The 27,358-nt window shown below is 43.3% G+C and overlaps 2 protein-coding genes across 2 annotated transcripts in view; both read left to right on the forward strand.

Annotated features, from left to right (window-relative positions):
* Nucleotides 1-16,126, forward strand: part of creb3l3b (cAMP responsive element binding protein 3-like 3b) — a 36,157-nt gene extending 20,031 nt beyond the window's left edge. Inside the window, exons 6-10 of the mRNA XM_072669325.1 lie at nt 1,452-1,558; nt 2,030-2,098; nt 3,385-3,469; nt 6,452-6,548; nt 15,861-16,126. Coding sequence (XP_072525426.1) covers nt 1,452-1,558; nt 2,030-2,098; nt 3,385-3,469; nt 6,452-6,548; nt 15,861-16,126 — 624 coding nt within the window. The remainder of the gene's footprint in view (nt 1-1,451; nt 1,559-2,029; nt 2,099-3,384; nt 3,470-6,451; nt 6,549-15,860) is intronic.
* A 7,344-nt stretch (nt 16,127-23,470) lies between these two features.
* On the forward strand, nt 23,471-26,832 carry rxfp3.2a (relaxin family peptide receptor 3.2a). The gene has a single exon (XM_072668813.1). It carries the CDS (start codon nt 23,623-23,625, stop codon nt 24,847-24,849), a length of 1,227 nt encoding a protein of 408 aa, XP_072524914.1. The 5' UTR covers nt 23,471-23,622; the 3' UTR covers nt 24,850-26,832.
* The last annotated feature ends 526 nt before the right edge of the window (nt 26,833-27,358 follow it).

Consider the following 27,358-nt stretch of genomic DNA (forward strand, 5'->3'; position numbering starts at 1 on the left):
TATCTATCTATCTATCTATCTATCTATCTATCTATCTATCCATCTATCCATCCATCCATCCATCCATCCATCCATATCATTATTTAAGCCAAAGGTCAACTTTCGCACATGTGTCCCTAATCAACACACCCTTGAATTTGTAGCACCACAGGCAGCTACACATCTCATATATTCATCCTCTTTTTTTTATAACACGGTGTAAGGAGGTGATGATTGCATTGTGTGTTATGAAAAGGGGATATTGTGCAATTTGGCATGCGTGGACACTTGGAGGCCACCTACACTTGGATTTAGTGGATGGAAACATGCAAAAGGTTAATGAAAAATAGCTTAAATTGAAAGGACACTGATGAAAGGCAACCATGGCATCATCTCAACCCTCAAAAACACAGCACTGATTATAGCATTGAAATAAACTGCCATTGAAAGGTTCAGCTGAAAAAAATCTGGAGAAAACTGAGGATGTTAAGGCCAAATACAGTCTGGTGTGAAAATACAGCTTCATGTAAAAACACAGCTTCAGGTAGGATGTGTAGTGTGAAATAAGAAGATAGACAAGCATTTTCAGCTTGCCATTTCTACAGTGCAAGATGTTGTTATTATTAAACAGCAGTTCAGGGGACCTGTGGAGGTCAAGATCTGGAAGACTAAGAAAACATCATAAGAAGGAAACATTAGCTTCAACCTCAAAATTTAACAATGAATGTATACCACAAAACCAGCCAGGTGGGTTTTGGAAATATGTACAATGGACAGATTAAGTCAAAATAATTAGAAAAGGTGGATTTGGAGAAAGAACAGAACTACATTTAATAAAAAGAGCGCCTTGGCAAATGTGAAGCTTGGGGGTGGATGTATCGTGCTTTGGGCTTGTGTTGTGTTCAGTGGCTTGGCAGTGGCGTGCCTCCACCAAAGACTGGGCTTCACAAAATGCCAGCAAAACATGGATGCAAATGTCAGACTATCTGTGAAAAGGCTAAAGAAGAAAAGCAGATGGCTTTCTAAAGCGCAATAACGATCCAAAACTATAACTGCACATCATGATGTTGTTCTCATCTGGATAGTCTCAATGGATTACTTTTTTTCACTTCACTAAGGCGGTCAGTAAGAGCCAAAATAGTAAACAAAACAAAACAAAGACTGGGTTCTAATAAGGACAAAGAAAAACTCAAACTTTGAGAAGTTGATTGGATACGCTGTTCAGAATAAGCAGCTCTGCTTTGTGTGCTCCTGTGCTGTGTTAGCCTTATCGTTGGTTTTGGAACCCACAGTTGTTCTCTGTTGGATGGGCCGATTCCGGTAGGACGCCAGTGTGTTTTTGTTGGAGCTTTTTTTTGGATGCAGTGTCTTTAAAGTGGAGCAAGTTTCAGTACAATTACTAAAATAAGCTCTGTAGCTACTGATTCTGCGTTCATGTCTGTAATAACGATATTCTCCCGTTTCTTGATCAGTACGAAGAAAAGGTCCTGAAGAAGATTCGCAGAAAGATTCGGAACAAGCAGTCGGCACAGGAGAGCAGAAAGAAGAAGAAAGAGTATGTTGATGGCCTAGAAGGGAGGTAAGACCTTTTCTCTCTCTCTCTCTCTCTCTCTCTCACCCCTTCCCTCTCTCTGCATGCAAAACAAGAAGTTGAAAGATTTGGAAACTTCAAACCTCAGAAACTTTGGCAGTGCAGTAAAGCAGTGGTTGTTTAAACCGGGATCTCTGTAGAAATATGAATAAGTCAATCAGTTGAACATGAAGCCATAATTAGCTCCTGCTATCAGCTGCTAGCTTTTTGCTGCTCTGACGCGGATTTGGTGTTCATGCATGGTATAATGCTGTATAATCCTGGGCGAAAAACACGGGTGTGTGGGGGGGTGAGGGTTGTGCTTGATTGCTCTGACAGCGAGTGAAATGAAAGGGGCATATAGCTAAGTAGAGAGGTTCAGTATGTACTGGCTATGATTAATGAGCTGTGTGAGTGAGTTTGTGTGTATATTAAAATAGAAGTGTGATGTATTAATAATTGACACTGTGTTTTATTCAGAATGGCTTCATGCAGTGCGCAGAACCTGGAGTTGCAGAAGAAGGTGATCCAGCTGGAGAAAACCAACACGTACGGCTCCTCACTAAACATAGTTATATAATTAATATACATTTTCTAATCAGCTCATAACATCATAATCCTAGCATCACCTCGGCCAGTGAAGACCAGTTTTTGCTGGTAGCTGCTTTTAGATGGTCTGAGTTGGTCTTTGGTGATCAGGGTGGTTAGCTCTTAACCAACATAGGCCTAGTTCTTAACAGCTTATCGGCTTAGCTCTTAACCAGGCCTTATTTTCATGGGTTGGTGGTTTAGATGGTCTACTAGCATGATCAGTTTAGCCAAGTTAGTCATCACGTTGACCGTGCCGGTCGACCAGTTTATTCAAGCTGGTCATTCTGGTAGACTCAGCTTCGTCATGCCAGTAGACTAACTTCAACATGCTGATGGACCAGCTTCATTATGCTGGTAGACCAGTCTCAAATTGCTGGTCAGTTAGCTTGATTAGGTTGGTCACTTTGATCTTGGTCAACTAGCTTAGTCATGCCAGTAGTCCATTTTCACTATGCTGGTAGACCAGCTTTGTCATACTAGTGGACCAGCTTCATCATGCTGGTCAGTTAGCTTGGCCAGATTGGTCACGCTGGTAGACTAGCTTTGTCATATTGGTCTATTAGCTTGGTCAGGATGGTTTCTGACCAGAAAACAGTTTCTTCATACTAGTAGACCAGCTTCATCATACCAGCTTCATTACGCTGAAGGTCATGAAGGTCATGGTGGTGGCCAACTAGATTACTCATGCTTGTAGACCGGCTTTGTCATGCTGGTCAATTTAGCTTGATCAGGTTGGCCTGTTAAACAGGAACATCAGACTATTTTCCTATGTTGGTCAAAAGCCAACCAATTGAACCAGCCTGACCAGTAGTCTGCGATGGCCAGGCTTTCATTTAAAGTTTTTCTCTACACTGTGGCCTCACATCCACAACCATCCTAGCATTTCAGGTGACTGAAAATGTTGCTCCAGGCTCCACCCACAGATATGTTCAGACTGTTGTAGTGTTTTATTTTGTTGGTTTTTTTTACAGTATTTATAAAAAGGTTGGCAAAACTGGGTCAGAATATGTACATTTATAAGGCATTTATAATGTCAAACACATGGTTCTCCTCTGTAACCTGAATAAAGTATAGGTCAAAAATAGAAATCGAACAGTGTAAGTATTCTTTTGTATTCCACTGACGTTAGCAGTGCATCATTGATCTCGCAAACTATATACTCTCTCTATATTCTATATTCTCTCTCTCTCTCTCTCTCTCTCTCTCTCTCTCTCTCTCTCTCTCTTTCTTTCCTTCTCACTCAGGTCTCTAATGGAGCAGCTGCGAAGGCTCCAGGCTCTGGTCATGAATGGCTCCTGCAAACCTGCTCACACTGGCACTTGCATCCTGGTGAGATGACAATGGGAAAAGTCTACCTTGGCAGGAAGACAAGCTTTTTCTCGGCACGTTATTTGACAAGGCCGTATCTTACTGAGATAACAAATGTCACTGACGTCACAGATAAAGCTTTCCAGGCTCTAGTGACTTTTTGTAAAACACTTGTGCTATTTAAATGTTAAGAAACCCAGTCTGCATCGCAAGAAATGACAAATGGCAGTTCAGGAAGGGAACTGCCACTTCTTCTAGGAGTTTACACCACAGTATTCTTTAGAAAGGAAATACTGAGGGGAATATTAATGGAACGTCTAGACTTAATATGCCTTGTTCTTAAATGCTGTATATCATTAGTGCAGGTAATTAGTAACATGAATACAGTAAAACTAACGGGAATATATTTCTTTTCTAAACGTTATTGATATTGGTTAGATGATTAGAAACTTGGTTGTTGGACCCAGGCCACTATAACCCTCCAAGTCCATGTTCCACCCATGTGAGCCCCACAGGAGCATGTTGGCTTGAAGAATCTTCCAGATTGACCTCCACAGTTCCCCTGAACTGTGATTTCTTAATAACATTCTGCACAAGCTGAACATTTCTCTTCTTAGAGCCTTCCCCTGCCTTCTGGGCATGGACTACTCTTGCTTTCAGGTCTTTAGACAAGCCCATGTTTGATGAATGCTAATAGGTTTGATGAAGGTTTGAAGTGGGGGATTTTTTACAGCTTAAAAAAATTCAGCTGACAGCTCCTAATTATAATTGGTGACATGCCTCAGGCCTGATTTACTAATCCAAAAAATCTGAAAAAAAATTTTTGGAGGCCAAAACCTTTGCAGAGATGATGAAGACATTTTTTTAGGGGTATGAGAACTATGCATTAAGAAAAGCTAGCAAGTTAGCTCATCTGTTTATGAGCTAAAAAGCTCAGCAAAGCGACTGCAAAGTAGCTAACAAAGTAACTAACTACCAGTTATTCATTTAGTTGGTTATTCATTCAATAGTCTGCCCATCCATCTGTCCAACTGTCCCGGCTAGTGGCTAGTGTAGTAGGAAGTAATAGCAGCTTACATCTGACTCAAACCATGTCAAGAGGTCAGAAAATGTCAGATAGACCTCCTTATATGTTTGTATGATGAACTGTTATCCATAAAAATTGAGAAAAACTGCTGTCAGTCGTTATCCACATTAGCCTTAAAGCTCCTGTGCAAACTAATACTGCATTCCATTTGAGCCAGAATGTCAGAGTTTAGGAGTTGCATATTTCAACTGTACGATTTTCTACACAGAAAGTTGGGAAAGACTCAACAACTCCGAGTTCAAAATCTAAGATGGTTGCACCGCACATCAACAGTAATAAAAGCAGTAGTATTATACAGTTTAGTAGCACTTCTATCTATTTGTGTCTCAGTAAATTAGTCAGACACACAGGACTGTGCAATGTCTATCTGTGGACGTGTTTCCGTGGTGTAAGGACGAGCAAAATGCTGTATAATTATACTGAATAATAATCAACTGGTATCACTAACAATACTAACAATGCCAACTTGGGATATAAAAAGTGGGACAAATTTTGGTAAAATCCAGCATAAAAACAAGTGTGTGAAACAAATGTGAAACAAGTTGTAGTAAGCATAGGTTTCAACTAAACGTACAATTTTCTGAATGCTTAACTGGAACTCGGTCAGCTCCGATTTGACGTCATTCCCAGCTCCGACATCCGACTTCTGAGGTAAATGGATGTCTTAATGGAGCTTAAGGAAACAGACTTTGGAAACCTAACATGCCTTGGCTGTTTGACTGCATTTGAGATAAGGGGGAATATAATGTGAAAATTTCATTTTCTCTGAACTTTCCCACTAACACATCAGACACTGCATTGCAGTTCTAAATGTGTTCAAGCTTTCAAGCTCCATGGAGGCGTCATGCCCTAGATGGAGATGCAAACTTTATTAATGAGCACAAGAGTGAAGCTCTTATTATCGCCTTGTATGCGAGCTGCTTGTTTTGATAAATGAATAATTCATAAGTGGTTTGGAACAAATGATTGTAAATCAAATGAACATGAAAGCGAACACAGATGTCCTGGATGTTCTCGAGAACTGTCAGGCATAACGCTAACATGCACTGAATTGCATAGGTTCTTTACTTCCCTTCCATCGCATGTTCAGTCTTCACTGTCTTCAAGTACAATGCATAGTTAAAGCCTTGAAGCCTAAATTTAGATTATTATTATTATAGACAACAGTGTGTCATACAGTGTGTCATACAGTATCAGATGCTAATTTTGCACAATGCTAACTGATGAGGCATACTTTTCTATGACTTGTTAGCTAAATCAGTCTCTTAGTTCCAGCTAAGTGGGCAGCCAACACACTCTGAGGAAAGCTCAGGGTTTCCAAATCTGCCACACTGTCTAACAGATGCCTGTGCCGGCCAGTATCGCTTTAGGAGTGATGAGGGAAGAGAGCATGGCCATTTGTGCTCTTTCAGACTCTGCCTACAGATGGCAAAGCTGCATGGCTTGGGATTAGTGACCCTTTTCAACCCCCTCTGGACAGTCATTTCTAGTCATGCCAGGCTAGGTGCCTATTTTGTTTAAGCATTTTAAAGATATATTTGAAATTTGAAAAACAGCATAAATAGTTTGTAGCATTTGACTTACAAAAGATACCATGTCGAGGGTAATGGGCCATTCCTCAGTGTAGTCTTTCCACCTCCTATTATAATGCCTCTGATTCCAGTGTCTTTCTAAAAAATGGTGCATCGCATCAATGAAACTGTGTGTCTGTATTTAGTAAAGTATCTCTTTAAATAGAATAGAACATAATCAATAACACAGATAGTTAAGCAGTGCAAATTTGCTCCTAAAACAAACCTAGCATTAGCATGCACAAGCTGATTTCACTGCTTTTCATGCAGCTAATTGACTAGTACTGTACTGCCAGCTTAAATGACCACTGAAGCAAACATCTCCATCTTCTCTCCATCTTCCAGGTGCTACTCATGTCTTTCTCCCTCATCCTGTTTCCCAGTCTCAGGCCGGTTTCCCTCAACAGGGCTGGGCAGCCCGGAGACTTCACCACAGCTAGAGGTCAGTGTCTTACTTAGCTTCAGGGTCAGTTTTGCCAGAAATCCTGAATGTTGAACACACACTGTAATGTTTTCTGTAGTATTGCAGTTCTGTAAGCATTGCAGTTCTGTACTTGTCTGAGGGGACTTTTCTGGTATGGTTTAGGTCCCCTTCTAGGTTAGAAGAACACAAATTCACACAACAGCCTTCTGGTGGCAACAACTGCTGTTCTATGTGATGGTGGTATAATCTCCCAAATGTGCAGACTGCATTTGATTGGAGTGAGAAAAAAGACCAATGACCTGGCATCTCGCCACAGGGGCATGCACCTTGCTCCATTTTTCCATTTTTCAGCCTTTTTTTTTCACATTTTGACACAATGCAAATGAGGCAGTTGTTCTTTACAATGAGTCCAATTTATACATCGACTTCCTTCAAATTTAAGATGAATTTAAGATGAGTTTTGGTGAAACAAAGTGAAGTGCTCTGCTGAACAATATTTCAGCTCTCCACTCCAACCTCCCCTCTTACTCTCCTGTTGTTAGACCCTTAGGCCTGTTCTCCTTACGTCTTTCTCAATTTGATGAAGCTGGAACAATATCACCCACAAAGTTCTGCACGTTGTCAACAGTGATACTTTCTGACTGATGGCTGTAAGGAAATCTAGGTCTCTAGCCTCAAGTGGTGTGTTGTTTTTTAAAACAATGACAACTTAAAGTAAGAAGAAATAAGTAAACCTTTAATCATTCATTTATAAGTTATTAATAATAATAACTGCATTAAAAAATGTAGTTGGGTTTGATAAAGTAACTCGTCCGGCAACTTCAGACTGCTATGTACTGCAGTCATTTCACAGCTCTTTTAATTCATTTATGTCTTATAATCATGAAGCTGGGGAAAACATCACGTTATACATCTTTCTTTTGCTGACCAAATAGCCTCTGCATTTCCATTAGCGTCTTTAGGCTATATTTAGTGTTTGTTAGCATGAAGCTAAATGTTTTGTAAGAACTAACCAGGATACACTCATTGGAGTTTGGCAAGACATTCAGGTAAAACATTCCCTACATGTTATGCATCTTTACAGTGAATTACTCAGAAAATACTTCAGTTCACAGCCAAACACCGAGTATGAGTGGAGGAACTGAGCTAGTCCCTGTTCTAGTTGTTTAGAAAATGGTTTGTCAGATTCTCAGTTCTCTTAAAATCCACATTCTTACTTACCGTACTTGGTGGTCAACACACAGCCCATGAAGATTAACAGAGCAATGGTTTTAATTAAAACAGAATTCTGATGTTTTGAGCAAGGTTACCATGTCCATCACAAATATCCATGTCCAAAGAGAACTGAAAACCTGCCCATCAGATGCAGAATCTAGGCCAATCTTTGAGTTATGGTGTATATTAAAATGTGTGATGCTTTGTAATTTTGCTATCCATGTATACTGTATACTGAATCAAGATGCAAGAAAACACCTTACACACCGTTCCAGAAGCTATGCAGTACTTTAGTTTTTGAGCTGCTGTCAATCAAAATCTTTCTGAAAATATTTTGTAAATATTTCTGAAAATTCTGCTGAATTCCACTGTGGTATTGCTCCTCCCCACTGTCCCAATTATGTCCCCAAATATGGATTGTGTACAAGTTACTTCTACGTTTTCTGCAAATTGTCTTTGTTTGCAGAAGCTAGCTAAAGCTTACTCCACCTTGAGTTCACATCTCTCTCTCTTTATGTCTGTCTTCTTGGTTCTGCAGTTTTCTATCTGTGTTACTCATAAATCTCTGCCTGTCTCTCTGACTTACTTACTGAGATAATATCATATACACTATATGTCCAAATGTTTGTGGACCTCCTTTCTAATAAATACAGTCATATTTTTGCACCCATTGCTGATACACACACACACACACACACACACACACAGATTGTCTAGTCCCTATAGAGAAGTACTGCGAATAGAAAAGGACTTTGGATTTCCGAATAAATAATGAATACTTTTGTCCATATGGTGTATGTTCACACATCTTCATTTTTAGAATCATCAGGATGCGAATCAAAAATATTACCCTATTATAACTGGGGTCTACAGTACCTGCCTGTCCTTAGGTTTCCAGCTATTTAAAACAGGGGCAACATATTCATATATTTTATTTCCTACTGTCTGTAGTGTAAAGTGGCAGCCACAGTGCATTTTTAAAGAAGCACTAATTTACTTTGAAGTAACTTTGAAGCAGCACTTTTTCCACTGTTTTTTCTCTGGCTCACTCTGACCGTGTGTGATTATGCAGTACAGATTGATGGCTGTTTGACGGGTGCAGAGTGGACTCCCTTATGGATCGTTTTTGATCTTTTCCTTTGCATTAGTTTAATCACCTCTCACATTAGTGAGAGCAGAGAAGTGCTATCCTGTCAGAATTACAATGGTCTCTATTCACCGCCTGCTGTACATCTGCAAAGGTACATCTTTGCCCTGCAGTTTTGGCTCTAAGTGCTCCTTTAAGTCCTTTAATATAGCTACACTAAATGGACAAAAGTATTGGGACACCTGCTTATGAATCGTTTCTTCTGAAATCAAAGGTATTAAAAAAAGTTGATACTGCATTTGTTGGAGTTACAGTCGCTACTGTCAAGGAATGTTGGATGGTTACCAACTCCCCAACTTATCCCAGAGGAACTGAACGGAGCACCAGCCATCATCCCAGAGAAATCAGTTCCACTGCTGCACAGCTCAGTACTGGGAGGCTTTATGCCCATCTAGCCCAGGCCTTGCATTAGGCATGGTGCCAATAGGTTGATGTTTATTTGCTGCAGAGAGTCCTATTATATTGGCAGTACTTTTCTACAGGGACTAGACAGGTTGCAGGCATGTGCATTTGCACATCTGTGTCAACAATGCAACTTAAAAGTAGCTGAGTGCATTCATTAGGAGGGGTGTCCACAAACATTTGGACTTATAGTGAAGCTTTTTTCCTTATGTGCTCTTTGTAAACAGCATAGAGACCAGACAGTTCACTACTGCTGGTTTTTCAGGCAGAGCTCACAGTTCTCCAGCTGTTTCCTCTGCTCAGCTCTGCTCAGAGTTTCCCGGACTACATGGCATTGGAGAGGACAAGCACATTTTCTGTCACGGCTCCTTAGCTATGTGATGTCCTCTGCCTTGAGAGCCCACATTTTTTATGCTGGCAAAAAAAAGTGTCTCGTGAACTCTGAACATTTTAATTAGTTCATTTACATTGTCCTTCCCTGTCAGAGAGGCTGAGATGATGGAGCCAAGAAACTTTAAGGTGCTTGAAATTTCCCCAACCTGATTGTTAATGATGGTGCCTTGCGGAAGTCCACCACCAGTTCTTTGGTTTTAGAGATACTTAGGGCCAGACGTTTGGAACTATTCACACTGTCCTGTCAGCAAGGACACTTCCTTTCTGTAGACTCATCAGAAATCGCCACAGATGTGTGAGTGTGAAGAACTTTCTCTACTTCTATCTCTATTAAAAAATGATTGTTTATGGAAACAAAAGTGGTTCTACTAGTGGTTTCTGACTAGTGGTTCTACTAGTGGTTCTGGAGTCTATAGTGTGTGCAAAGGCACAGAATCATCCACAGATCAATGCCAACTACCTAAATCCACTTCTTTTGACAGGTATGCTATTTAGACAAAAGTATTGGGACACCTCCACATTCCACCTACACCATCCCATCCCATTTACCATCAACTGTGAGTGGTATAATTGAAAAGTGGAAGCATTCAGGAACCACATCAACTCAGCCACCAAGTGGTAGACCATGTACAGTTACAGAGCGGGTATGCCGTGTGCTGACGCAGCGCAAAGTCTCACTCAAAGTCCATCTAATTATTTGTTAAGATTAAATTTAGGCTTTACTGTTCTCATGTCTCCAGAGTCTTCTGGCAGTACTGCATAGTTCCACACCAGTTCCACAGTGAGCTCAAAGCAGGTGTGGAACTATGCAGTACTACCAGAAGACTCTGGAGACATGAGAGCAGTAATACCTACATTTATTCTTGATAAATAATGAGATGGGAACAACATCAGGACTTTGCGCCACCTCAGCACTCGGCGTAGCCGCTCTGTAACTGTACGTGGTCTGCCACTTGGTGGCTGAGTTGTGGTTCCTGAATGCTTCCATTTTTCAATGATACGACTCACAGTTGATGGTGGCAATTTCACCAGCTGACTTTGAACTGTTGCAACGGTGGCATCCTATTCCAGTACCACACTGGAGTTCAATGAGCTCTTTAGAACCATCCATTCTTTCACCAATGTGTGTAAAGGCAGACTGCTTGGCTAGGTGCTTGATTTTATACACCTGTGGCAATGGGACTGAATGAAAGACCTGAATCCGATGCTTAAGAAGTGTGTCCCAATACATCTGTCCCAATATGATGCACTTATAAATGTTCTGCTGCTCAAAAACTGTGAATATTACCATGCTAAAGCACATGCTAAAGGTCTGAAAGCATTCGAAAAAGAGGAATTAGGTCTCTTTGGCACTAAAACAGCAGATTTCATACAAGCTGGCAATTTATAGGGCTGGCGTCCCGGACAGGGATTAAACCTGCTCACGGACTGTATATGCTTTTCAATAGAAACTGTGCATTCAGAATGCTGTGCAGTGCTACGCTTTGTAGGACCGACTGCTTTCCTACAGCTTTGCCTATGCACTAGGTTCTTTACATCAATAGGCAACAGTCGAAGTTGTTCAGATTATGAGACAGAACGGTGATCATATGTAGCTTCTGATAGCTTAGAAACCTTACCTCACTCAATGAATGTCCTTGGCATTTTGTTTGTTTTTCAGTGTGTTCCTTTATTCAGCCTTAGCCTTTTTAATACCAGTTTTAAATTCACACTTTTCAGCCTTATACAGTTTTCTGTATCTGCCTTTAAAGGCATTATGCTTCTTTTTCTAAAGACCTTAACGCACCCTGTTGAATCATTAGCTTTATCAGCTTATTATTATTGCACATAGTTGGTATGAAGGCAGCATTACAACTCTAAACACTACAAACAGAAGTTAGTAAAGTCCAAACAAGTTATCAGAAAGAGCTATTTGCTTGACCACTGTCTCACCATTGCCAGAGTTGTGTTTTGCCAATAGGTTGATATAAGAAAAATCCCATTATGGCACCATGGAAAGCCTCAGGGATGACATGAATACAGCATTGGTCCAGTACTTTCTCAAACCAGGTGGTTACCTGAATCTTCTAATTAAACCCTGGCAGGCTGACATCCCTGCTGGAAAATCCAGCTCCAGACCAGCTTTTGCTGGCAGCTGGAATTGGAAGGTAGAAGCAGTTTTTTGATGGTCAGAGCCATGCTGCTAAGATAGCTGGTTGACCAGCACTTGAACAGCTTAGTCTATGTTACATTTGATTTTTGTCATGCTTGGTCATGCTAGTCGACCAGCTTGGTGATGCTAGTGATGCCAGTCGACCAGCTTGGTGATGCTGGTCATGCCAGCAGGTTAAACATGCTTGTAAACCAGTTAAAACATCAAACTCAAACAAATACATATCCTTTGCTGGTCAAGAGCTAAGCTGGTCAACCAGTTTAATCAGCTTGAACAGGCCATGCTAGGTTTTTTTTTTGACGTTTCCCTGTCATATTTGGGTTCATTCTCTTTTTCATGGTTTTCAGTTTGTGGGGACGAAACAAAGAAAGGGACTGAAAGTGGTTGGTACCTCTTTTAATACTTTTGTGGTCATCCAGAAAGATAACAAACCACAGTGATACGACCGCTATTACCTGCCTTAATGTGGTTACTTACTGACGTCTATGCGCAGTAGCCTTAACTTGCATGTAGCAATTTTAGTATTACGACTCTCAAACTACCCCATAACAAAATGTACGAACATATTTATTTATTTATTCATTAATATCTGTTCATTTAATGTTACTCCAATTTCTCCCAATTTGCAACTGCCAATTAACCCACCAATCCGTAGCTTCGCCTGGCACTAGCAATGCTCCCAACACTAGCAGGGTAAGGATATAAAGTCCGATACATGCAAAGGCAGCCACCGCCGATGCAGCATCAACAGGCAGCCGACACACTCAGAGGAATAGCACCGGGTCCCCAGCTCCACCGCACCAGCTAACAGATGGCTGTGCTGGCCAACATTGCATTTAGAGTAATGAGCGGAGAGAGCGCCATCTATCCACCTGGAGAGAGCTCAGCCAATTGTGCTCTCTCTGACTCCGTCTGCTGAAGGCAAAGCGGCATGTCTTAGGATGTCTCATGACCCCACAGGCCAAAGTGGTACCCCAATAGACTGCTAAACCCACTTGGAGACTCCTCAGCATATGCATTTGCCACAGAACGTAATCGAGACCATTTCATTTTTGTCACTGAAAATTCAGTTTAGACCCAGAATGCCAAATACGGGCATAGCAACATGGCTCGGACTACAAAAGGATGACACAATGTCAGTGTTCTGTTCGGGGCACACAGACGTATCTTGTAGCTGCCAGTGAAGTTGGCATATTAAGCATGACAATATTTTAATGGAAGAAATGACCTTATCAGCGTGTGCTACTGTTCAGAATGTCAGAATTAGTTTTACTCTGTCTGAGCTGAGCTCAGCTATGACGACAGAAAGCTATATATAACTGGTTTTGACACCGTGGATGAATACACATGTGATTTTAGCGCAAAGGCAGTTCAATCAACTTGCCATTACAACGTCATGACAAGCAACGTTGTTGTCTGTTAGTTGAGCCAGGTGTGTACAATGTGCTTAAGTTTGGCTTCCTACCAGCCAAACTTAAGCCTTAAGCCAGATTCCTACCGTAGGCCGCTCTCTTTACAGAGCCTAGTGACGTGTCAGCAGTTTTATTTAGCGATGTAAACACAGCATGCTAGCTAGCATTTGAACTTTTTAATAGATTGAAACCACTAGTACACTGCACTAGTACACTTCTACAGAAGTGTGTGGAGTGGGCAGTTTTATTTTTAAGAAGTGAATGAAGTAAAATGATATAAAAGCTGCCTGAGGTGCCTCGTAAATGGCCAGTACGTACTTAGCAAAGCGTCCAAATGAAAGGAGGTTAACTCCCCCTTTAATATGTGTTTTTGCTATAGGCTACATGTTATTCAGCTTTTGACTAGTGTCTTCTCGTTGCCAGTAATGGTATCTCTCCAGCAGAAACCTGTTTGGATGCATTGACATTCACTGTGCATAAGAGACTGTTTTCAGTTTGCTCACTATTATTTTCACAACACGCCTCAGGTTTTATGCGCCCTTGGCAGCTGCTTTTTGTGCCGGATGCTGATTTTAATTCTAACTATGTTTAAACCAAAATGTCAAGTCTAAGCAGAAGCATAAGAAGCACATTATTAAACCCTGCAATATGCAAAAATCTAAGAGGGGTGGGGCGTTGCTCTACATGGGCCCTCGTGATCTCTCTACACAATAAAAAAAACTCAACTACGCTGTTTTTGAATGCAGAGCAATGATGAGGAGGGCCCCTGTCAATGCCGAGGCCTTAGGCAACTGCCCACTTTTGCTGATAGCTGCCGCCGGCCCTGATGCAGACCACAAAATAAGGCCTGATCTCTGTGATGTGGAAATGCTCTTAGGCCATTTTAGTACTAGTTTTTGGGCAAGAAAAATACATAAACAAGTAAAAAGACAAGCTAGTTTTGCCGGACTGCCACTGGCTGCATTGAGTCGCCAACGGCATTTTAACAGTGGGGAGTCTGGGACCAAAATATCAGCTCTTTACGTTGGAAAAGGTTCTGTGGCATCAAATCACCTCTATTCTGTTTCCTGTCCCATTTCATGTGACCCTGCCTGGTAAAGGCAGAAAATTGAAAAATAGGGTTGGTTCTATTGTTGGATGAGCAAAATGCCACACAGCACTGCAACACAAAGGTAATGTACTGAGAGGATGGATGACCCACTGCTACTGATGGTGGATCTACTCTTTAAGTATAATTACCTAAGTAAATGTAACTAGTTATATGCTGATTACTTAAATTAGCAGCGGAGAAATTCATATTCATGTCTCTGTGATGCAGCATTTCCAGTTTAGACAGCAATGGAGAAACTAGCTAAGCCATCAAGATATCGATTGGTTGTGTCTGTGAGATCCGTGTTTTCTTTTGAAGCTCAGGAAATCACAACAGGTACTATTAGCTTGTTATCCACTTTACTCTGCAAGCGTAATCCCATTTCCTCCCTATAACCACCCCACCCCATCCCCAACTCTCACAATAAAGCTTTTCTTAGTGTAGTCAGAAGACTCCTCAAGGTCTGCTGGTCCAAAATCAGTTATGTCCACAAGCCAAGCTCATTAGCAGCAGCAGTAAGAAGAGCTTCGGGCTTGTAATTTCGAGCAATAATGTTGATGTCATAGTCTCAGGATTATGCAGATTACTATGTTAAGTGAAGCAGTGAGTCTGCCATCATTCCACAGTTGTATCCACAGTTGTACCCGCCCCTCGGGTGAGATGTACAAAAAATAGTACTTCCTTGCATTTCACTGTATTTCTAATAGCAGGGTTTCAGTCATGACCGACTAACGAAGTCCGAGAGTTGACATCAAGGATATTAATGAATCCGGAATTATGGTCTGAACCAGTATCTCTTTTTCCAAACTCCAGCTGCCCTAAGCCACTTGTTCAATTTTACCACTTTCAGCTCCATCACACCCATAGCAAGACATCATCCAGCCCTTGATTAGTACATGCAGTTGCTCACTAGGCAACATAGGCTTGATGTGTAAAATGAGCAGGATGTTCCAGCTACTTAATTGAGAGTCTCTGAACTGAATATTGAGCAGATTGGATGCTGAAGCACTTACAAGTCATTATGAGCTCATATGCACAGATCTATGTGATCTCCAGAGCATGCAAGGTTATAACTGCTTATTGCTGCTTCAGTTATCCTCAATACAAAAACAAGAGTAGACATTTCCTTTTATGCTTTTGTCCCCTTCAAATACACCCCTGGGGACCAATTTCAGCCAGACTGGCAATATTGTAGGGAAAAATAACGATCATCCCTTTAAGTTATTACCTGTTTTGACTGGTATATGAAAGGAAATTGAGGGAACATTGGGAACACAGACTGGTATAAGTATGCTCTTTAACTATAAGATAACTTTGCATTGTGTTACAACTTCCTTTGTGTAGAGCTCTTCCCTATGAACAACAGAACTCAGAAATATCAAATAAGAACTCTAGGCTTAAGGGTTCAAGGCATTAAGTTCTGATTTAGAGAGTCAGCTGGGCAAACACACGCCAACACTGATTTACTGTTATTGATTGTGCACTAACAGAGTTCCTCTCCTGTGTGTTCTTCCTTTAGTCCAGTCGCGCTCACTGCGCTCTGTACTGGAGGTCCATAGCCTGCAGCCAGTCCTGACCTTGGACAGCGGCATTGAGACGGCCTCCCCCATGATCACCAAGATGCACATCAGGCCTGAATACGCAGACATGGACCCTCCACCCCACAACCGTAGCTATGGAGACCAGGAGCATCACCATGGCGACCCTATCACTGGGCACATGGGCACATTGGGTTGGCTGTCACACCCTGATTCGGGACCGTATCATCAGGAAGGCCGGAAATGATGTCATGTGTCATTTGAATGGATAGGTGTGTCCGTCCACAGCAGTGTGTGTGGGGGGGGGGGTAATACAGGAAAGTTTGTTGACGTTAAGTGTTGCCTGCATAGAGAAAAAATGAATGCGGTATTGTAAACTGACAATTGCCTCACTTTGACTGTTCAAGCCGGCTAGGACATTATTGTGGGCGTCAAGAGCATTTAGAGAGAAATTCAGAAGGACTGCTTTGATAGGCTGTAATGAATTCTTCCAAATTCTCTACTGAAACTGATTGTTTTGTATTGATATGAGTAGAGAAAAAAAACTGACAGCAATGTTGGCACATCCTGTCCTTATCCTGTCCATATCTCTTCAAACTGCATCTAAGTGCATTGATTTCTCTCCATGTTTCAATTGAAAACTAGGTTGCTCTGCATGTTTGCTCTTGCCTTTACAGTTGAAACTATTAACACAGCGATGGTCCCATGTTTTCATGTTCAATTCCACCCACTAACTGGCTTTCCAACTTTTACCCAATACCTTCAAGCTGTGACGATGAATTTTTGTATTTGCTTCCTCTTTTCCTTTCATTCCTTTTTTTTTAAGCATCGCATTTGAGCTCATACTTGAGAGAACACACTTGGAGGAGCATTCTAACCATCCAATTCTGTTACATCAGTTAACAGACATTTGCAATGGCTAGCATCTTGATAAACAATGGGGGGGGGGGGGGGCACTACCCATTCAATCACACTCTCTTGGACTCTCAGCCACGGATGGCTGTGGCCTCATCAGGAATAATGGCCAGTGCTTGGACAGTTGCGCCACATCAGTGTGTATTTTTCATGTTCTCCTATCAGAAGTGGCCTCAAGTCATTCATAATAAAGTTGCTTCGAAAAATATAGCTAGCACTAACATTTTCTCATGTTTGAAATGCTTTTAAAGACTGAAATCAAGCGCTTTATATTAGCCACCATTCAGATCACAGCTTAGTGGGCTAGTGGGCTAAAAACAATAAAGTCTTGTTAGTCAGTGAATGTAAGGAGTTAAACAATGTGTTTAATCTGAGAAATCTAATCTTTACTATTGACTGTTAGGCCAGTACTTTACCCCCTTTTGTGGTACTGTCAATAAACACACCCAATCATAGATCCCCCTAGCACAAACAATGCTTCCGACACTAGAAGGGTAAGGACTTAGCGCGTGTCCACTGATACATGCGAAGCCAGTCACTGCAGCTGACACACTCAGAAGAAAGCGCCAGGTCCCCAGCTCCACCCCCCAGCTAACAGACGCCTGTCCCGGCTAACATCGCTGTAAAAGTAATGAGCAGAGAAAGCATGGCCAATTGTGCTCTCTGGCACTCTGGCCGCTGATGTCAAAGCAGCATGGCTTGGGATTTGATCTTGTGTCCCCCTTTCCCCTCCTAATTTTATTAGCTTTTATTAGCTGTTAGTAGGGTTGGGTGGTATCCACTTTTTTGATACCATCATACAATCGCAAAATAGTATCGCGGTACACAGTATTAGAGGAGACGGGGAGTAGTGTAGGATGTGCAAGTACAGCAGATGGTTTTATGTTTACGTGGCTTTCATGTAATCTCATCCTACATTATTTTAAAACCCAAAGGGTCACAGACCTAGTGAACACTGTGCACAATTTTAAATGAATCATTCCATAAATATTATCTATATAACCTCATATATAACCTCTCTGTTATCAGACAGCTCAGAGAGCCAAGACTCAAGAGACAAGAGTCAAGGTATTGGGGTGACAGAAAGTTGGAATGAGACTAGGCTTAGCTAGCAGGCTAAACACCACAGAACAGACCGTGTTCCAGCTAACTGAGGCTCAAATCACACAAGTTTAGGGGATAAAGTCTCATATCTGAGAGCATAACGTTGAGTGAATGGTTTTAGGAATATTTCAGACACATTTATAAGACTGTTTAATCCAGGTCTGCTTGCTCTCCCTTTCAATAAATTGAGCAAATCTCTAAACTATGTGCTTGTTTTTTCTCCCACCTGTTTTCAGAGCGTGCCATCACCAATCAGCAGGCTTCCACATCGACCCCCACCCTGTCGTAATATAGAGATACTATCACATTTTTAAGTACCACAGTATACAATATTACAGTTATACCATCCAAACCCCAGGCTTTTAGCATAGTAAAGTCCCTTGTGGTGTTGCACATATCAGTTCTCCTGGACTTCTTGAAGGCCAATCCATCCCTGACCTCTTAACCCATAGGTCTGAATAGGTCTATTTCATTTGACCCACTGAATGTCAGTACAACAGATATTGACATTAACAAGAACACTAATGCCAGTGATGAACACCTTTGTGAAACGGACATCGGTGTAAAACGATAGTCCCTGCTTTTGTCGTTCTGGCCCTGCAGAGAGTGAGGCAGCTGCTTGGAGGAATGAAATGATTTATTGATGTTTGTTGTTTGGTGCTCTAGGGAGGAAAAAGTGGAGGCAATGGCAGAATGGCAGTCTCCCATGAGTTAGCCACAATCAGTGTGTGAAGCTTTCCATGGAGAAACAGCAGCATATGCTTCAAGCCCTAGTCCTGAAGTCAGACTAGCTGTAGTGAGGAAAGCTTTGGAGGAAAACATCCTCTATGCCATTTTACCTTTACATTTTACCTTACCTTTCTTTAAATGACCTTTCTTTTTCCTCTGAAAGGGATTGTTCAAAATGGACCCCTTTTTGATCCTTTAATTTCTTAAAGTGGTTTCAAGGCCATGATGCTGTGCACATGCTGAGACACAACCAGAAACAAGATAAACATTGGCGTGCATTAATGAAGTGCTCTCAAGGTACTGAGCATTGAATGGATAGTTGACTTCTGTTCAACCTGCATTTATTTACTTTTGATGTATGAAAAGTGTCATTATTGGTCAAATATACAATATGGTAAAGGCACCCTAGAATGAAAAACTGTATGTACCTTCGCATAGATGAATAATGAGAGTTCGGTACATGGAACTGACTTACTGTGAGCCTCAAATACTTTTTATTCACAGACAATCCCTCATAACCAAAACAGAGCTGTAAAATAGGCCAATTCCAAAACCCCCAAACTGTGATGTAACAGTCCTGACTTCTTATTTCTACATCCCTATAATTTACATCCGCCCAGCCCATTAGCGAAAGCTTTCAACAGCTGTGAAAGCTGCCACACTGTAAAATGCAACAGCCACATTGGGAGAATATGGTGTTTACATGACTTTTGATGCTCATTTATGCTCCACCTTGTTACGAGAACCAAGGATCCAGCTTTTAGTGTGCCAGTGTCCGCAGAAGGGTAACTCTAACTCTGCAAGGGAGGAAGGTGCAGCCAGTGAAGCCGACCAGCTTTTACTATCTTTACTCTCCAACGTTCCCTCAAAGACAAATAATCTTTGTTTGGCTACAGTCTCTATAGCTAGCTAACTGCTCACCTCACAGAGAGGACTCAATGAGAGGACAGTGACACTATCTAGTACCCGGAATAATTACAAAAAATAATGACAATGTTTTTATTAGAATACTAATAACAAAGCTATGCTTTGCTATGGTACGTAGCTCCCGTGAGCCATTGTGGTGCAGTAAACCAACCAATAAAAGCAGAGCTCATAATTTTTTTTTCACTAGCCCTCCCTGAAAGAAAAATCACAGTTTCATTCTGCAAAGCTCCAAACCTGCCGTCAGAGCAGGACCAACATGGGGGACCAACTCCACATAAACTTCTATAACCTTGGAATGGCATGTCATAAAATCTCCTGTAGCTGTAATGTGTAGGTGTCCCAATACTTTTGTCCATATCGTGTACATGTTGTGAATCGACCCTTCATCTTTTATTATATACTCTATACTATACTCTTTCAGTTCAGGCAGATTTTTCCATACAGTCTTAGAAGTTCAGGAGCATTTTCTACTTCTCACTGTCCAAGTCAATCCTAATACATTCAATGATGCTGAGGCCTGGACTTCGGTTCATGGTTCTGAAAAGACCAGCAGCTTCTTACCAGTAGGTTCATATGTAAATGTTCTTGTTTGTTTGCTTTTCTTAGTAAGAGCTTCTTCCTCAGCTCCACATACTTTCAGACCCAGGGTGTTGAGGGGTCTTCTTACAGTGGAGGGATGAAACAACCGAAACACCTGTAGATTGTTTCAAGTGAGAGTGGAGCTTGATTTTCTACAGTCTCAAGTGCTGTTTATCTGATGGGGGCAGTCTAGCAGGTCTTCCTTGGTTATTAGTGGTCCTGTTTTCTCTGTAGCTTTGAACGTTACTCTGAACTGTTTTTTCACTTACTTTACTTTTAAGATCAGGCCTGTAATTTGATGTATAGTGAAGGCCAATGTATAGTTTGGACATGAGAAAATACTGTATGTGGATTGATCATATTTTTGTTCTATATATTCTGATAAAACTAGCATCTAAGTAGAGTCTCTGTGAGTTGTATAAGACCTGTGCGGGTTCGGCAGTCCCGCAGGGGCGATTTTGCTGTGTACTCAAGCTTTGTGGAAGGTTATGGACGGTTGAAGCATAGCAGAGTTTGTTGTGAGGTGTATTTTTACAACTGCGCAGAGAGGGAGTACAGATGGAGCTGAAGATGAGGACATTCACTACAGGCGGAAGAAGAGAGCCGGCTGGCAGCTGCTTGACAGACTATGCACAGAATGCTAAGCAGCTTGTCTGCTTGTCTCTCTCCCTCTCTCTCTCTCTCTCTGTCTCTCTTTTTCTCTCTCTCTCTCTCTCTCTCTCTCTCTCTCAATTAGCTCTGTGTGCATGCTAATGAAGCCTGTGGGCAAATATGACATGTAATATTATTGACCCGATTTTCAAACGCAAATGGAAACAGATTTGGTCACTAAACGCTCTAAAACTCAAGCACTCTTTCAACCTAGGTGTGTTGGCACGCAGCTAGCTTTCAAAAGCTCGCACTCAAGCAAACTCTGCCCACACACACACACACACAAGCACACTACACAACAGGTGACGAAACAGACTACCCTAAATAACCCTTATCCTTTCTTCCTAGTTTTTCTACCCAATTCAGTCATTTCTGACTCCCACTCACTAACTAGGACCCCTGCTATCGCACAATGCTACCAGTGCTAGGAGGGCTTCTTCTGAATCACGCGAAGGCAGCCACCCCCTCCTTTTCAAACTGCAGCAAACGCAACGCAATGTGATTGGACAGCTGAACCCGCTCGGAGAACACTAATTGCCAGTGCTGTGACATCGAGAGCGGAGTGGGGAATCGAACCCACAACCTCCTTAACCTTTTTTTAGGCTAGGAACACTGCATGAGCTTATTTCTTTTACTTGCTAGTTTCATTAGTAAACTCATTAGCAAATATGACTTGTAAAGAGAGCTCAGCTTCATTTGTAAGGTTAATTAGTCAGTTATTTAACTTTAATTTGTCAGCCATGTTTGTGAAATTGAATAAGCGCATATCGTCGCTGTCCAATCAAAAACATGTCTCTCCAAAATGGTGATTTTACAGGAGAAGGCAAAAATGCTTGTAACTTTGAATGGAAGTTAATGTAAAATAAGAGTTTCTAAAAGCAATTTTAGAGCATTTCTATTGGTCCATTATCCAGTGTTATTTACACAATATATAGAGCAGCTTCAGGGTTCAAACCATGGAGAAAACTAAAAATGTACAAAAATGAAGGTTGATTTTCATTGGACAGCAGCGATATCATTTATATAAGTTAAAGGGTCTATATCCCAGAAATCTGTAGTAGAGAACACTGTAAATTGTTCGGAGTGTGGTGGTCCCTGCGTGACTTCTCTGAAAACCTAAACACCCTAGTTCTGTCACATACTGGAAAAATGCTCTGTACCAGCAGAAATACTGAGAGCTTCAGGTTGTCTTTGAGAAGGACTTGGTTGGTACTGTGTTGAGGAGGTTCCCTGGCGGCCCATGATCATGTTGTCCTTTCTTGGGGCACTTTTGGTAGGTACTATTCACTGCATACCAGAAACCCCCCCACAGGCCTGCCTGTCTGATGTTTTGGAGATGTTCTGACCCAGTTGTCTAGCTGTCACAAACTGGCCCTTGTCAAAGTGGCTCAGATTCTTACACTTACCCATTTTTCCTCATTTTTTGATTGCAAACCTGCTTCACTGCACCCGGTGTTAAGGTTGTGTGTGTGTTTGTGTGTGTATATATATATTAACAGACATTCCATTATCAATTCCACAGAGAGTTTATCCCTATTCCTACTTTCGCTGCTAGAAAAATATATACATTTTGTTCCCATGCCCACAGATTACAGTGTAAATCCAGGAATTTTTATATATGTACACATATACACTATATGCACAAAAGTATTGGGACACCTGCTCATTCATTGCTTCTTCTGAAATCAAGGGCATTCAAAATAGAAATTGGTCTTGCTTTTGTTGGAGTAATTCTATCTACTGGTCTCTACTGTCCAGGCAGGTGTGGTTCTGGGTGGGAGGCAGTGCGTGTGTCTGTGACAACAAGCTTGGCCTGCCCAATGCCCCCCTAAATGAGGCGTGAGTCACCTCAACACAGCAAACACACAGCAACAAAGCGGCACACCAGTGTAAAAACACATTTACCGGTGGGGCTCGTTTAGGTGATGGACTGACTTTTGTCTCTTTTTGTCCTCAATGCACAATAAAGTAAACAGCCATTGCCTCCCCCCCAACACAGACACTGACCCCAGCCTGGTCTAGAACCACCACTGTGTCTAGGGGAGGCTTTCTACTAGATTTTGGGGCACTGCTGTGAGCATTTGATTGCAATTAGAGATAAGAGCTTTAATGAAGTCAGGATGTTGGATGATCAACACCCCACCTCACCCCTACCTCATCCCAGAAGTATTGGCTGGAGCACCAAGCAACAATCCAGAGAACACAGTTCTTGCACTGCTCCACACCTTAATGCTGGGGGGCTTTAATACCCCTCTAGCCCACGTCTGGCATTAGGCATGGTGCTAATAGCTTCATGTTTATCTGCTTCAGAGAATCCTATTCTATTGGAAGTACTTATCTATAGGGGCTACACAAGCTGTGTGTGTTTGCATGTGCATATCTGTGTCAGCAATGGGTGTAACCTAAAGTAGCTGAATGCATTCATTAGAAGGGGTGTCCACATACATTTGGACATGTAGTGTAAAGGACCTTCACCTTGGTTTCACATCAACCTCTTTAACCCTTTGAAAAGGGTCTTTTACAAACACAGACAGTTGGAAGAATGCAGTAAAACGGGGGGGATGTACGTGGCCTGACCGTTAGCTCGAGGCCACTCGCGCTCCCCCCGCCCCCTCACTCGTTGCGCCTGGTTATAAACCTCGCCAGAGCGCCGCGCGAGCTCAGTTCACCGCGAGAGTGACAGAACGCGAAGTAGCCACGCGCTGTGATCAGTGCGCGTCTCCCTGGTCTCGCGTAAAGGACGCTTCAGACATGGACGACAAGGAAACGTCGGTCTCAGAGAATTAACCCCTCGTGCAGAGGTCCCCCGGTGGCGCGCAAGAAGCGAGCGAGAGAGAGATGCAAGCGAACAGCAGCTCGTCGCCGCTCGGCTCGAGCCCGTGCGTTCTGGGCGCGGACGGGGACGACGACCCGTGGAACCGGAGCGATCTCTCACTGCGCTGCTGGCTTCAGCTGCTCTCCAAGGACCCCGCCGTGGAGGCGCACGCGGACGGCGCCAGCGCCGCGCTGCGCGTGGCCATCGCCCTGGTGTACCTAGTGGTGTGCGCTCTGGGGCTGGTGGGCAACGTGCTGGCGCTGTGCGTGCTGCGCTCGCGCCACGGCCTGCGGCGCTCGTCCATCAACTGCTTCGTGATGAGCCTCGCGGCGACCGACCTGCAGTTCGTGCTCACGCTGCCCTTCTGGGCGGTGGACACTGCGCTGGACTTCCGCTGGCCCTTCGGCAAGCTCATGTGCAAGCTCGTGAGCTCGGTGACCACCATGAACATGTACGCGAGCGTCTTCTTCCTCACGGCCATGAGCGTGGCGCGCTACTGCGCGCTGGCCTCGTCGTTGCGCACGGCCCCAGACACGGCAGCGTGCGGCGGCGCCAGGCGCGCCAGCGTGGCCATCTGGCTCGTGGCGCTGGCCGCCACCCTGCCGCATGCCATCTACTCGACCACGGCGCGCGTGGCCGACGACGACGAGTTGTGCCTCGTGCGTTTCCCGGACACGGGCGGTTGGGACCCACAGCTGCTGCTCGGCCTCTACCAGACGCAGAAGGTGCTTCTCGGCTTCCTCGTGCCGCTGGTGGTCATCTGCGCGTGCTACCTGCTGCTGCTGCGCTTCGTGCTGCGTAGACGCGTGAGCAGCGGCGCGCCGCCCAGCTCGGAGGAGCGCGAGCGCGGCCGGCGCCGACGCCATTCGCGCGTCACCAAGTCAGTCACGGTGGTCGTGCTGTCCTTCTTCGTGTGCTGGCTGCCCAATCAGGCGCTCACGCTGTGGGGCGTGCTCATCAAGTTCGACCTCGTGCCCTTCAGCAAGGCCTTCTACAACGCGCAGGCTTACGCCTTCCCGATCACCGTGTGCCTCGCGCACACCAACAGCTGCCTCAACCCAGTGCTCTACTGCCTCGTGCGCCGCGAGTACCGCGCCGGGCTCAAGCAGCTGCTGCTCAGGGCCGCGCCGTCCGCGCGCACCCTCGCCAGGCTCACGCGCAGGGGCAAGAAAGTGGCCGAGGCGCAGCCGCATGCGCACCCAGGGGCCACCCCGGGACTGGCCGTGGTGCGCGTGGACGGGGGACTGTGACAACTTCACGTGCAATGAACCTTATTGGGCTTCCTTCGTAGCCCGCTGGGGGGGTCCATAAGGGTCGAGCAACAGCAGCAGTGGGCATGGGCTGTCCACATCTGGTGCAGGAACGAGCGAAACGTTCAGCCACTTTCATTTGCACTAATGCTGGGAAAGGAGGACGTGCGCGCGCTTTGATGAGAAGCTAAACTGATATTAAGAGGCTTAGTTTGGCTAATCCAGGAAACCGCTGGGATTCAGGAACTTTACGACTCTCCAAAACTCCCCAAGCTCTTCTGATCTGAGGGAAACGGGGGCGAGGTGGCCTTTATGGCTCCAATGAACAGATTAGTCATCATGACTGATCATAAATATATCAAACTGTGTAGCTCTGAGGATGTGAGATAACAGTGCTCCACTGAAGCCTCTTAGATCAGTCACTGGGCATGGGAACTCTAAGGTGGCATGGGGGTTGCTTTTTTAATGAGGCGTGGATTTTATTGTATTCAGTGCCAAGAGCATTACTGAGGTCAGGATGTTGGATGAGGAAACACCCCACCTCATCCCCAGCTCTCAATGCTGGGTGCTTTATACTCCTCTAGCCTACGCCTGGCATTAGGCAGGTGCCACTAGATTCATGGTAATCTGCATTAATGTTAGTCCTATTAGTCCTATTCTATCCACAATGTGTGCATTTGCTGAATGCTGTCAGAACTGCTGAATGCATTCATTAAAAAGGGGTGTCCGCAAACATTTGGACATATAGTGTATATCTCATGGCCACACCTTACTAAAATAAACTCCATGTCACCTTAGAAGGTTATGGAAGATTCCCATGCACTTGTTTTCCTTGTTCTAACAGGTCTAACAGATCCTACCCAGCACATTAAGAGCTCGTTAATTAGGAGTGGGAGCAGATGTGTCATGTGTCACTACTGTGAGGACTTAAACTGTGTTGTAGGAGGCGGTCATTATGTAAATTGGTCATGCATACATTCATTCACACCCAACCATACCCATATGGGTCACACACACTCATACACACACAGACAGACACACACACAAAAAAAACAACAACAACACGTATGCATGCACACATGCAATCTCTTGCATGTACTTGTACTCTGTGCCGGGGTGGATTTAGCTCTAGGCAAAAGTAGGCAGCCGCCTAGGGCCCCCATGAGCCAGGGGCCCAAGTGGAAATTCAATATACTGTACATGCTGGCATTAAATAACCTGTTTTGAAATATAGGCATTTTACATTTGCCATTGTAATGATTATTTCCAGTAATGCCAAAGGCAGCCCCAGCCCTGGCTGTGGTAATGGACTATTCTATGTGATTATGGGATGTCACAGCTGTGCAGAAACCAGTAAAAAAAACAAGGCAATTAAGGAGATATGCTACATTATAGAGAGTGACATTAAGGACAGTGTTTTTCTGGCCACTAATATCAGGGTATAGTGCCCTGAATGTCAGACATCCATTAAAATAATAATACAACCCCATCCCAGTTTTTTGCATAGGTCCACAAAATGATTAAATCTGCCCCTGCGCACATGCATTAACAAACCAATACATTTCATTAGGCCTATTTTTAGAACCCGTGCAAGAGGGAGATATGCAGTCTCCGTTGCTCGTGAGGAGGAGATGAACTTTAGTTTAAAGCCTCCTTGAGAAAATGCATTCATTACATACGATATTAAAATCGAGGTCTGTTAAATCACACACACCACCGTCCATGCGTCTCTCCTCAGCCCCTCTTCAGGTGAAGAGCATCCTGGCCAGAATATTTAATTCAGCCTTAACGACTCTGGCTGCCTGCATGCGTTCTAATCGAATCATTATCAAAAATTAGACTGAGATTCCTGCAGGGAAAACACAGTGTCATCATCGACTCTGCGGCGCCCTCCTACCACTGTGTTGCTGTGTTACAGCCAGTGCTTTCAGTGCGTACTGGATGGAAATGACTGTGTGTAAATAAAGCAGTATTTTTGAAGCATGTTCAATCTGCTCTGTTTTATATTGGAAAGTTAAAGATGACATGGAATGACTTTATTAGGTGTTTTGTGTTGTTTATGTGGTGATAAATAGTAGGTATGCAGCATAAATGCTGAGATGTGGTTGTACAAGTCTATTTACCACCCTGTTATTTTGCCTCAGAATGAAATGCACTGATTTTCCTTTTACTTAAGGCTGTTTTTTTATGATTGAGAAATAAGATAGTAAAAGCTGGTCGTCAAGTGTTAGCTTTTAGCCTAGCATGGGTTCCTGTTTGCTGCCCCAAAGCTTTCGCTTTGCCATGTGTTGAGTTTAAACTGTGGACTTCAACAGAGGAAAAGTCACAGGCCCGAGCCCTGGTTCACATAGCAACCCGTCTTCTTAGTCGTAGTCTGGAGGTGATGGGATGCTCTCTAGTATCAACAACACCATATTTTCCCGAGGTCACTTTCATGTTGTAGCATTTTACCAGCTTTGGCCAGGGCTTTTGCTAGGGGGTGGGGGGGTTCTGAAATTTTTGAAGGTAT

This window comes from Salminus brasiliensis, chromosome 23 (assembly GCF_030463535.1).
Source record: "Salminus brasiliensis chromosome 23, fSalBra1.hap2, whole genome shotgun sequence".
Classification (NCBI taxonomy): Eukaryota; Metazoa; Chordata; class Actinopteri; order Characiformes; family Bryconidae; genus Salminus; species Salminus brasiliensis.

Coding starts and splice junctions, on each gene's coding strand:
- rxfp3.2a (XM_072668813.1), top strand. CDS start 23,623: ATGCAAGCGAACAGCAGCTCGTCGCCGCTCGGCTCGAGCCCGTGCGTT.